This window comes from Eublepharis macularius, chromosome 6, assembly GCF_028583425.1.
Source record: "Eublepharis macularius isolate TG4126 chromosome 6, MPM_Emac_v1.0, whole genome shotgun sequence".
NCBI classification, from domain to species: domain Eukaryota; kingdom Metazoa; phylum Chordata; class Lepidosauria; order Squamata; family Eublepharidae; genus Eublepharis; species Eublepharis macularius.
This window is the reverse complement of record NC_072795.1, coordinates 1,217,266-1,229,498: the sequence shown is the minus strand read 5'-3', so window position 1 is coordinate 1,229,498 and position 12,233 is coordinate 1,217,266. Positions and strand designations below refer to the sequence as shown.

At 58.8% G+C, this 12,233-nt stretch overlaps 1 protein-coding gene across 2 annotated transcripts in view; it reads right to left on the bottom strand.

Moving 5' to 3' along the window:
• The window catches only part of LOC129332136 (probable cation-transporting ATPase 13A4), a 60,515-nt gene that overhangs the window by 5,007 nt on the left and 43,275 nt on the right, over positions 1-12,233 (bottom strand). For both annotated transcript variants that reach the window (XM_054982996.1, XM_054982995.1), the window contains exons 15-28: positions 11,510-11,596; positions 10,939-11,092; positions 10,166-10,277; positions 9,502-9,626; positions 8,424-8,590; positions 7,643-7,756; positions 7,311-7,390; positions 5,796-5,838; positions 5,100-5,209; positions 4,430-4,526; positions 3,959-4,031; positions 3,050-3,224; positions 1,996-2,225; positions 397-485 (exon numbers count right to left, since the gene is read on the bottom strand). In XM_054982996.1, the coding sequence (XP_054838971.1) occupies positions 397-485; positions 1,996-2,225; positions 3,050-3,224; positions 3,959-4,031; positions 4,430-4,526; positions 5,100-5,209; positions 5,796-5,838; positions 7,311-7,390; positions 7,643-7,756; positions 8,424-8,590; positions 9,502-9,626; positions 10,166-10,277; positions 10,939-11,092; positions 11,510-11,596 (1,656 nt within the window). The remainder of the gene's footprint in view (positions 1-396; positions 486-1,995; positions 2,226-3,049; positions 3,225-3,958; positions 4,032-4,429; positions 4,527-5,099; positions 5,210-5,795; positions 5,839-7,310; positions 7,391-7,642; positions 7,757-8,423; positions 8,591-9,501; positions 9,627-10,165; positions 10,278-10,938; positions 11,093-11,509; positions 11,597-12,233) is intronic.

The following is a 12,233-nucleotide window of genomic DNA, read 5'->3' as shown; positions in this document are numbered from 1 at the left end:
CTCTTCAGATGGCAGATTTGTATGTTGCCCAAAGACATCTGGACCCACTTCCAGCCCCCAAGGCCCAACCTCAAAGCCCCCCAAGGCCAAGCTAGAGCCCAGGAGTGGAAAGCAGCAGGAAGACGCACTACGTGAGTCAGGCGAGTGAGCCAAGCCACGTCCCAAAGGAATTTGGCATTCCTGGGACCAGCCAGCCTCAAGCCTCATGAGGGGGGGGGCCGCTGCGGTCCCCTGGGCTGGCCCCCCATGCCTAGGGGGCCGGGCTTGGGGCAAGGCTGAAGGCACAAAGCCCCCTCCCAGGCCAGACTCCCTGGCAGACGTGCCACCCCTCAAGCAAGGCCAGGGCCAGCAGCCCTTTCCACCAGCCACAGATGCGGAAGGGGGGGGGCTACTCACCTCCATGCGGGCATAGAGGCCATCCAAGCTGGCAAAGAGGAAGAAGAGACAGACGCCCAGCTGCAGCGCCAGCACGAGGACAAACACATCTGGGGGGAGAAGAGCTGCCTCTGAGTGAGCTGGAAAGGAGGGCAGAGCGGGTGGGGAGGGCTGGGGGGGCAGGGTCTCCTCGGTCTTCCACAGGGACCTCTGCACAAAGCCCCACGGAGGGGGAAGGGGGACCAGGAGGGCCAAGGAGACCGGCCTGAAGGAGACACCCGGGAGGCCACGGGGCACGCCCCCTCCCCTCTGCCCGGCAGGGGTTGTGAGGGCTCTTTGCCACGTCCCCCCATAGGCAGCAAGATACGGCGGCAGCATTCGGAGGGGGCAAAATGGACCATTCCACTTCAGACTGGGGGGTGGGGGGGGAGGTCCCATGCTCAAGGCTTCCCCACCCTTGTCTTCCCATCTAGCCCCCCTCCCAGGGGGGTCGTGAGGATAAAATGGAGGGGGAGAGAGCAATACAAGCTATCCTATGAAAATGCGGGAAATGGCTGCTGCTGCTGCTGCTGCTGGGCGCCCCCCCCCCCCCGAGTCGGAGGCCTCGGAGCCAGCCTCTTCCAGGGCTCTTAAGAAGCCAAAGGGCAGAGGAGGGAGGGACGGAATGGAGCCCCTTCTCCCCACCCCAGGCAGGATTTGCCCCTGAAGTGTGTACCAGGCTGCCCGTTTGCTTGGCCAGGGCGGACACAGAGCACGCCTCTCCCCCCACCCTCCGGCACTGAAGGCGGCTTCTCTGCCCCCTCTCTGTGCTGCACCACCTGGAGGGGCCCAGCAACACTCATGCCCCCCAACACCTGCCTAGTCTCACTGGTGGGGGTGGGGTGGGGGGGAGAATCTCCCATGATGTTAGCAAACCTCCATTGGGTGTGGACACTCTTTATGCCCTTTGTAATCCATTTATATCTTTTGCTGATCAACACTCATCAACTCGTCATCCCCCCAGTCAATATTAGGGAATCTTTGGAAAGATGTAATTTGACAAATTAAGTAACTGGAGGGGAAGCAGCGTTTTGTCAAAGCTGTAAAGCCAAATATATGGCCATAACTGTTATTGTAAACATTCCCTTTTTTCTTTCCCCCAATGTTTTGCTCATCTTTGATTGTGTGTAATAACTTTTTTTAAAAAGAGGTTTTTAAAGTGTGGGCTACTTAAGGTCGCTTTAGACTCTTCTTTAGGTCTAGCCTTCTTCCGAGTGCATGCAGCCGCCCCGTGAAGTGCTCCATCGCCTTAATACCAAAGTTTAGCGCACATCTGCCCACCTCTTATGGTAAGAGTCCAGAGCGAGTCAGACTTTAACCCTTCCAGATGACAGCGGACCACAAAGAATGTACATAAAACTCCCCACCTTAACATCCCAGAACTGGCTACTGCCAAGGAAAGAGGGTGTGAGCAGGTGCACGGGCTCATCTCCAGTGGAAGGGAGTTCCACAGCTGCCCCCAAGTGATGGGAGTGGCACCAGGGCTCAAGGGCATGGGGCTGAAATCATGGGTGGGGATGATCCCAGATCGGGGGGGGGGGGTTGGCCTTCTGGGCCTTCCACCCGCCTCTGCACCCTTACAGTTTTTATACATGGGTTGCCTGAAGGGCTTCCCCTTCGAGAAGACCACGGCCACCAGGAGGCAGTTGATGGTGCTCAGCAGCCAGACGGTGGTGTTCTCGTAGCTCCTGTAGCTGCTTTCCTCTTCTTCTCTGCCTGTGTCTGTGCCATTTCCTGTGCTGCTGAGTCCCTGGGAGAGGCTGGCAGAGCCTGGAGATGGCACCTGACTTGTGTTCCCGGGAGAGCAGGCACTGCAAAGGAAAGGGAACCAGCGCTCAGCCCCACAGAATGTCCCACCTCAGCTGCCCAGGCTTCTCCCAGGACAGAGGCTGTCCAAGCAGCCTGATGGGTCAGGCCAGGGTCATGGGCCTCAGCCTCCTCTTTCCAACAGAGGCCAGCGACTTGAATCTGAAAAGCCCACAAGTAGGAGAAGAAGATAACTGCCCCCGCCCCGGTGCTCGTCTTCAGCACCTGCTTCTAAAGGCCTCTCTGCACATGGAGACTCCATTTTACCTCAAAGCAGTCGAGGGACCTGTTAGTTCTAATTCTTTCAGAAAGCAGTCTAAGCCAGTGGACACCACCAAAGAGAAAAGCAGAAATGCCACTAAACGGCACTAATTCTTCTGCCGCACTGACCAGACGGTGAGAACATTTCCCCAAATCTTTTCCTTAAATCTACATTCCAGTAAATTAAACCTGTTGCTCCACATCCTGTTCTCAGGCAGGGATGAACAAAGCAGAGAACCGGGGAGCTCGGAGGACCCAAATCAGTTTACCCTCCTGCCTACTCACAGGCAGCCCCCCCCTCATTTCCTACACAGTCCAAGCTACTGTGTGGGCTGCAGTCAAAGAGCAGATGTATTGTAGGGTGAGCTTGCAGAGGAGAAGAGAAGGCACCGAACAGCTATCTTTGGGGAGCACAAGAAGAAACAGAGGAGCAATAGGAAGCTGGGGAGGGGGGGCAGAGATAACACTTCCAGGAGCCTCTTCCGAAGAGGGGGAAAGGGGGGAGGCTTTGGCGGCCAAGTTGTAGCCAGACCCCCGCAAAGGATCAGGATGGGGTGGGCCCCCCTACCTGAGCATGTTGGCACGGGAGTACCATGGCTGCTGCTGCACCAGCGCAAAGCCACAGAGCTGGACCGCCAGGGTGAAGAGGATGTTCAGGACCACGGACAGCAGCAAGGGCGGGGAGGTGAGCCGCGTGGCAGGGCGGTAGGGGACCAGTTTGGGGTAGGCTCCGTTCAGGCTCACTGCGAAGAGAAGCACGGGGCTCGTCTCCTGGGGACACCCAGAACACCACGCCAGGAACCGAGGCAGGAGGCCAGATGAGAAAGGTCCCTCCCTCTGGCGTGTGCAGCCCTGGACATGGCCTAGCTCACACTGAGGTTGTCAGCCTGAATTTGGGCTGGAGCACCTTGGTCCGCAGGTGGGGGCTCACGGGACTGACTGCTCCCCCACCAAATTCCCACCATACAGAAAGCTAGCTGGGCAGTATCAGGCGAGCTGAGTCAGCATGCTGGTTTTCTATGCACAGGGCATTTATTTTGCAAGAGTAACATTCAGTCACATTCAGGTACAGCCCAGTTGCAGGTAAGACTCCATCTCAGTAAGAACCAGGCCCGTGTGATGCCAAAATAAAGTCCCTTTGGCTTCCCCCAAGAGATGCATTGTGGGATTCTGTGCCCATACGTGCTTCTTCCTTTACATTTCTGCATGCTCTTTTCTGGGTGCTTTTAAAAGAAGCTGGCTTGCTTGGCATTTTCCCTCTTGAGCTTTATTGTAGAAGTGGAGATGGAAAGCTGGCCCTGGACCCGGGACTGGCCTGGCTTATGGCTCCCTGATCCTTCTGCCCACTGGCTTTGAGCTAATGGACGCCTGCAAAAAGCGAGCCCAAAGCCTCGCTTTCCTCCTGGCATCTCTGCGACGGAGAATCCTGCCCCCTTTCCCCCCCCCTCCAAGCCCCAAACAGTCAAGAAGGACATACTGGTCATTCCAATGAGGGTGGTGATAGCCAGGTCCTGGAACAAAAACTGGTAGTTCCCAAAGGTGTTGAGTTGCTGAAAGAGAGAGACGAAGGGCCTGGCATCTCCTTCCTCGGCACAGCCAGCACTTTTGTGCCAGGGCCCCGTGGCTTGGTTGAGGACATGGCTGTTGGCAACGGTGTTCACATCTGAACAGCATCCTTACGAGGTACGGCAGTTTGGACTGGGCAGCTTGGGGCGTGGAGAATGGCAACTTCTGGGTGGGGCACATGCAAGGCTTGGGACAGAGCAGGCACTGGGTGAGACACTGCAGGGCAATTGCTTGGCCTGTTGCCAGTGGGTTTGGCAGCAACATGCCAGAGGTTGGAGGTCCGCCCACTGGAGTGCAGAGCGCAGCACCCTTCCCACCCCACGCAGCCTGAGAGACTGACTCGCCAGGTCCAGGCAAAAGCAGGAAGCGTCCCTCAGCCTACCCAGTACAGCAGCAGAATCCCCAGGTACTGGATCATGCTGTAGAGGGCCATGTATTTGAACATGCAGAAAGAAGTCACCAGGGCTGCCCGGCCTTGCCTGCGTGGGAAGAGGAGCGGGAGACAGGGGAATCAGGCCCGTCCCGAAGGCTCAGGGAAGCAGGCTGGCTGGCGGAAGAGGGACCCCTCCCCTGGGGCCTCTCCTCGCTCTCCCTCTGCACGGCCCTGGTCAGGCCAGACACCCGGCCTGAATGAGGAGGGCAAAGCAGGTCTCCTGGGCTTGGGTCTCTCCTGTTAGTGCTGCAATGAGCCCACGGAGGCAGGAGGAGAGGATCTTCATGAGCAGCTTCTCAAGCCATGGTGGCAGCTGCCACAGGTGGCACCCACGTGGGACCAGAGAGACTCCCAGTGGGCCAAGGGGAGGCTCTGGTGTCCTGCCTTGGAGGGGAAGGGAAGCCTTTTATCATTGGCAATGGCTGGACACCTCACTATGGAGTCCCCAGCCCAAGACCTGCCCTGCCTTTGGGCCAACCTTGTGTATGTGTGTGCTTGGGATAGTGGACGTTCGGAGTGTACTTCATTCAAGGCTGTGGGAAATGGGGAGGCCCCCCTCCCCCGGACACCCCTGCACTGCCCCCCCCAAGCACAAGCCCCCACCCCCACCGCTGCCCACCTGATCAGTTCAGGCACACATTCCACACTGGGGGTCTTGGACGTGAAGGGCGAAGCCACCGAGGCCTCCTGCTCGGACAAGGAGATCCCAGCGTGGGCCATTTTCAGCGCCTGCAATGCAGACAGCTGCGGCTCAGCACGACATGAGCTGGGCAGGGGGGAGATGCGCAAAAGCACCCCCTCCTCACTTAGGTAACCAACTCCACGCGGGTGAACCGGCCTCCAAAAGAATTCTCCCCAAGGCAGCCATCCAGGCTGTCTGCGCCCTTCCTGGGATTCTGGCATCCCACGGGCGGCCTCCCTCCCACCGCAAAGCCAGCCTTGGTGGGGTCACTCCGGAAGAGGAATGCGGCAATTTGGGCGGGGGAGGGGGGAGGAAGGCCTAAATTTAAGGGTGAAAGCTCCCTTTGGTACGCTGGGCCGGTTCCAAAGAGCCCTGGCTGCGGCCTGCCCACCTGAGGAGCCATTCAAGAGACCGGAGGTGTGGCAGAGCCCCTCCCCCCGGCCGCCCCAGTTGGCAGCGCCAGGGTTCAGCTGCAGGGAAGAGGGCGGGGCAGGTGCCGTGGGGGGCGGGAAGGCAGCCTGGCTGGCTGGGAGGGAGGGGCAGCAGCCGTGGGCCAGGCTCGGAGGGCACAGGAGGGAAGGAGCTTTGCTCGGATTCCGCCTCAGGAAGCGGCCATCTTAACGCACAACTCACCCCACAGTCGTTGGCGCCGTCTCCACACATGCCCACAAAGTAACTGGGGGAAGAAAACCCAGAGCAGGCAGGTGAGCCCCAGCGACGGAGGGGCTCACTCCAGCCGTGGCTCTCTGCCTGCTAGGGTGGCCCCTCTTTCCCGGCCCTTCCTCTAAAACGAGCACACGGGGGTCTTCTTTTCCCCAGGTCATCCTCACAGCGACCCTGTGCGGTAGGCTGGGCTGAGCCAGCATGACCAGCCCAAGGTCACCGGGGGCTTCCATGGCAGAGTGGGGTGCAAACCCAGTCCTAGGCCAGCCCACCCCCCACCCATCAGGGCCAAACCACACAACACGTTTTTAATGGGTGGGGTCCCCCCTCCCAACTAGTTTTCACATCAGTCGCGGGGGACTTGCCCTTAGGCCTGTGGGAGCCCATATGACTCGGGGCAGCAGCAAGGTGCAATATGGGGGGGGCTGCCCCTCCAGCAGCCCTTTTTCCTGAGCCTGAACTGCCTCAGTGGGAAGTGATTTGCATAGTTTTGGAGCTGCACATGGAGACATCCTTCCAAAGTCATGCAAATCACTCCCCAGGATTTGGCTCAGGGAAAAGGCAGCCCCCCCCTTCACCCCACTCCTCTCTTCTGAGTCAAATGGGCTCCTGGCGGCTTTAAGGGCGAGTTCCCTGCAGCCACTGAGAGACTGAAGTGAAAGCCAGTTTGGTGGGGGGAACGAGCCCAAAGACCACCCACTAGAAAGCAGACGATGTCACCTGGCCCTAGCAGAGCAGCGCAGGAGAAATGTCCTCAGCAGAAAGGCCATCCCATCCGGGGCTACGGCTTAAGCTCCACCCTAGAAACAGGGTGGCGCTCAGGCCTGGTGACGAGCCATCAGAACCTGGAGGACGGCTCTCCGTTGCAAGATGCAACGTTAAAATGAGAATCCGGAGAGTGTTTGCTCAGAGACGTAAAAGCCCCCACGAGGCTCCCTTATGCCCCACTGCAACACCCCCTTTTACACGTTACCAAGGTATTGTTTTCAGACATCACATTTCTACGTGTGCGCGTCCACAGTAACTTCACAACAAGATTTCTCAGGGAGTCTGACCTCACTCACTGAACTCCCATCTCTACAGAACAACTGCAGTGGGCCAGGCCCAGCACAACACACACACACCCCTTTGGCTTGCCAGCACACAGGCAGGCGTTGCGAGGGGTTTGCCCCGGGGCCAAGGAGGAGCCTATCCAGGGCCGATTCCAGACGGCCCCCAGCCTCGCGAAACGTTGCGCGTCGTCGCGCGTCGTCGCACAGAAAACGCGAAATATCACGTTTTCTTGCGCGAGTTTTGCGCGATGTCGCGCAAAACTCGCGCGAGAAAACGCGATATTTCGCGTTTTCTGCGCGACGACACGCAACGTTTCGCGAGGCGGGGGGCCGTCTGGAATCGGCCCTGGTTGGACAAACATTTTCAGCCTCCACAAGATGAGATTTCACGCTGTGCACAACTCCGCCTTGGACACACAGACACAAGACTCACTCCATCTTCTGGAACTCTTGCACCAGGCTGGCCTTCTGAGCAGGCGACATCCTGGCAAACACCGTCCCGTTCAGCAGGAGCTGCAGGGAGAGGAGGGGGGCTGTCGGAGAGACGCCCACAGCAGCCTGGCAGGCTGTGGGAGGAGGACGGCCGGTCCAGCCTCCGTGAGGCTCAGGGAGTGCAGGCAGGGGAAGGGCCAGCCCAGCCGAGTCCTGTGCCGTCGGCGGAGTTTGCTCGCCGGGCAGGGCAGCCCCTCCTTCTGTGGCACGAGCGGCCAACGGGGCCCCTGCCCAGCCACTTTCGGGGGAGCTCCTCCAGCACCCCAAACTCACCTTTGGGAGTAAGTGGCCAAAGGACTGCGTCACGACCTCGTAAGAGCTGCCGCTCATGCAAAAATGGTAGTGGCCGCTGCCCACGCCGGAGAGGGGCCCTCCTTCCAAGCCGGCCTGCAAAGGAGGAACAAGAAGGGAGGACATCCCCTTTCAGCGAGGCAAAGCCCGCCGCGCTCCAGCCCATAAGCAGTACGCTGCCTCTCAGGCAAGGAAGTCAAGCCGCATTCGAGAAGGAAAAGGAAAAACACCCCTGGGGCCACCAGTGGGGGGGGGTCTTTGCAATGGAAACTGTGTTGAGACACAGCTTGGATCTCTTGATGGAATGCCCTGGACCACCCCCTAAGGGGACGGGGTACAGCAGGCACCCCTTGTAGGCAGAAAGCCCCGCATGAACCTGCGCCCCCTCCTGGCCAAGGGGCCACAGGCAGCAGAAGCCGGAAAAGAGCCCTCTGCCCAAGACCCCGGAGAGTGGGCGAGGTGGGCCACAGGTGCGGCTCAGCAGAAGGACCTTCCGACATTCAGACACTCAGCAGCAAGAGGAGACAGAAGGGCCTGGGGCTCTTCTGTGCCATTAGTGTGTGTGTGTGCGTGTGTGTGTATGTGCATGTGTGTGTGCGTGCATGCATACACACGCCCCAGAAGAGTCAGGCAGCTGAGGGCTGAGCACTGTGCCAGCATGACCATTGCCTCAGACATGGCTCCTTTGCTTGCCCTCACCCAGGGAAAAGTTCTGCTGCCGACAGAACACGCGACGTGCTGCAAGAGTCCGCCAGAGGCTCACCTTGGGTCCGTTGTGGCTGTGGCCTTTTCTCTCCTCCAGGAGCTTCCAGGTGACAGATGCCAAGGGATGCCCCACCTGGGTGCTGGCCTCAACCAGAATCACTTTGCTGCCTGGCAAAATCATGCCAGCGTCTCTGGCCACTGTAATGGCTGTCTGGATGTTGTCCCCTAGAGAGAACAGTGGGAGGGGGCCTGCAGTCGGGGTTTATGCAGAAGGCGGAGAGGTTGTGTGAATTTTACTGACTGGTCTTAAAAAGGCGCGTGCCATCCTCCAGAGACCTGCTTGGGGCGGAGCAGGACGAAGTGGCGGGCTCAAGAGTATGCCTGGCACCAGCAGGTCCATTTGGAAATGTGGGGTTCCAGCTCGGAGCCTGGATCATGACCTGCCGAGCTTCCATCATGACAGCGAGGGGAAACTGAGCCGGAGGAGTCCTGGTTGAGGAAGCAGGCACCGGCTGACATGCTGACATGCCCCAGGCAGGCACCGAGGCATGGAGCTCTCATCGCAGCATCCTAAATCACTGCCTGCCCCTCAGGCTCCCACGCAGGGAGGGGGAGTCTCTGGGGGGAGCATGGGAGGGCATACAAAGGAAGGGAGGTGGGCTGGCAGAGAGGGCATCTGTGCCTGTCCCGACCCAAGGTGCTTTGGGCATGAAAAACCTAGGCCCAAGACTCCTTGGGCAAGCCACCTTCTCTCAGCTTGGCCTGCCTCACAGGATTATTGTGTAAATAAATGAGGGGAGGAGTGTAATGCACTTTGTGCGCGCAAAAGAACTGGAGGAACACTGATAGTTGCTGCTCTTGCTTCTTCGAGGAGGCGAAGGGTTCAGAATGAAGCTCACTTCAGAATGAAGCTCGCAGGGTGACCTTGGGCCAATTGCTCTTGCTCTCAGACTAAGCCTACCTCACAGGGCCATCGTGCGGATAAAACGATGGAGGATGTATGCCGTAAGCCGCCCTGCTCTCCACGGAGGAAAGGTGGAATAAAAATGTCCTCGGCAGACTGATCCCAGGGCCCTCTGCTGCTGCCGCCTCTTTTGAGCTTCCAGGCAAGAGTGTCTCTCCGGAGACCCACCCACCTGTGACCATCACGCTCCGGATGCGGGCTGCAGTGAGCTCTTCCAGGACTGGCCGGGTGTCCCTCTTCAGGCGATTCTCCATGACCAGGAAGCCCAAGAAGGTCAGGTTGGATTCCACTTCCTCCCTTGGACACAGGATTCGCACACATCACATTCCTGGCACGAGTCTTCTGACATCTTTTATAAAGACTTACCCATTGCTTGTAGCAGAAACTTGTGTGGACCACACCCTGTTTCCGTCGTGCCTTGAGCTCAAGCAGGCTGCTCTTACAGGAAATCTATGAGTCTTTAAGGTACCCCCCAACTCCTGTACATACTTCATTTATACCCCACTTTTCTTCCAAAGTGGCTTCCAACATTATCCTTGCAACACCCCTGTGGGGTAGGTACGACTGGGAGTGCGGCTGGCTCGAGGTCAGCCAACAAGCTGCCATGGCCGGGTGGGGATTTGAACCCAGTCCTCCAAAATCCAATCCCACACTTTAACTACTACACCGTGCTGGCTATTTACGGTTTTGCCCGTTGCCCTGGATTCTCTCTGGTTCCACCTTTCTGACTGCCAGGCCCCCTCCTTTTCTTTCTTAGAGGGGGCCTTTACCATGCCACGCCCTCTCCCGTGCCACGGGGCATGCCTGTGTGCCTCCGGCCCGGCTTCCCCTCTTACCTTGGGAGGGGCGCTGCTGGCATCCCTGCTGGCAAGGTTTTGTGTGCCAGCCCAATGACTCGGAAGCCTCGACAGGTGTAGAGCTGGAGTTCGCTGGGGAAGCTGGGGGGCACTGTTGGGGAGAGAGAGACCGGCTCAGGGCCCGTCTGGCACACCTGGGCAAAAGACGACGCGAGTCCTTCTGGGCCGTTGCCTGTTTGGACCAGCTTAGCTTGGCATAAGTAACAAAGCAGCCTGCGGGACATCGTTATATCGGCAGCGATCCAGGCTCTCCTTGGATGCAAGAAGATCAAGTCAGGGTGAGGGAGACCAGCGGGCGGAGTGGGATGAGCTCAGCTGTGGAGGGGGGGGACTTTGGCTATGCAGCTGCAGAGCTCCCCCATCTGAACCTGAGTGGGCCTCCTTTGCCACAGAAGCCCACCTGCCCCTCCGGTGGCTTCTGGTTCCGTGCAGTCAGGCCTCTGAGGGACAGAGAGGCCCAAAACCCCAAGCCTGGGACCTTCCAGAGCCCCGGGGCTCCCTCTCCCCTCAGCAACCACCACACACCGCTTGGGGGAGAAGGAAGGGGGGGGAGCCTTGTTCTCTGCCATCCTTCCTTCCTTCCAGCTGCGGAAGCCCAGCCAAGGGCGGGGTGGAGGGGGGGCACAATCCTTTAGGGTGAGCAGGGAACGAGGCTCAGGTGCCCCTCCCGTTGTAAGCACTAGAAGGTTCTGCACAATGCCGGGGGGGGGAGTGGGGGAAAGGTCAGCGCAGAGAGCAAAGAAGGGACCCACCTGAATCGGGGTGGCAGAAGCGGGCCACTGTCTCTGGAGCCCCCTTCATGAAGACATGGCGGCCCCCACCGAATTCCTGGGCTACGACAGACATCCTCTGCAGCGCCGAAGAAAAGGGAAACTGGCGCAAAATGGCGACTCCTCCTGTGGGAACCTGCGGGGCAGAAAGGCAGGCGCTGCGGGCTCTGGGCCAGGGGGCCAAGCGGGTGAGGACGGCCCACGCGCCGAGCTTGCTGCACTGGGGCCAAGCGGTCCCTCCATCCCTCATATGAGGCTCCCTTGACAGATGGAGAGAGGGAGGAGGAGCCAAGCGAAGGAGGCAAGCTCGTGGGTGGGGGAGGGGGAAGGATGCCATCCCCTGGCTGGTTGCTCTTCTTTCCTACTCTACCCCACCCTCCCAGGATCTCAGAACAAGCCGAGTTCCTTCCAGGGCCTGGGGAGACCGGAGCTTCTTGACACCAAAGCTGCCTCGGCAGCAGGATAGGCAGTCATGCTGCACACCCCAAACCGGGGGCCCTGCCTGCCCTCATCCTTCTGCTTTCGAGGATGAATGGCAGGCAGCTCAGCTTACGTGGCCAGCTTTGGGTCCTGGTCGGACAATCACCGCATGCGCCAGTTCTCCGTCTTTACCCCCATCATCCTTGGGATCCTCTATTTCCTGTTGGTTTAAAGGTTGCAGGGAAAGCTCTTTCAACCGACTGAAGTTTATGGATTTTGCGCTTTTTTAAAGAAGGCAAGTTAACACACAGTTTACAAAAGAGTCACGAGGACTAACAAGCAGTTTGGAGCATCAGGAAAAGCAGGATCTTATCAAGGGGGAAACTGCAGGGGGGGACGCGGCAGGCCTAAAACGGACCAGAAGGGCCGCCCCCCCCCCGGTCCTCCAGGTGACACCACACACCTTTTGTGTTCAGTGGGTCCCAAAAGACAAGGGGTGCAACGTGGGCAAAGCGACAGCCTTACGGGTGGAAAGGCGTGGAGGCTTCTCACAATCCACGAGCCCAAGGAGTGATTTGCTGCTTTAGGCCCAGGTCGCCCCGGCACACTGCGGGCAGCAAGTGCCCACCAGATGCCAGTGAAGAGTCACCGCAGGCCCCGTCCTGCATTGCTTGCCCATGGCATCTGGTGCTCTGACAAAGAGTACTGTGAGAATCAAAAGCTTGCCCGTCGAATAAATGATCCCGTTTCATCAACTGAAATAAGTCATTGATGGGGAAATATACTACCTGACTAAGAAGCCCGAGAGAAGGCAAGAACAGACTGCAGAAGGGAAGGGGCCCCTCTGGGAGGGGGGG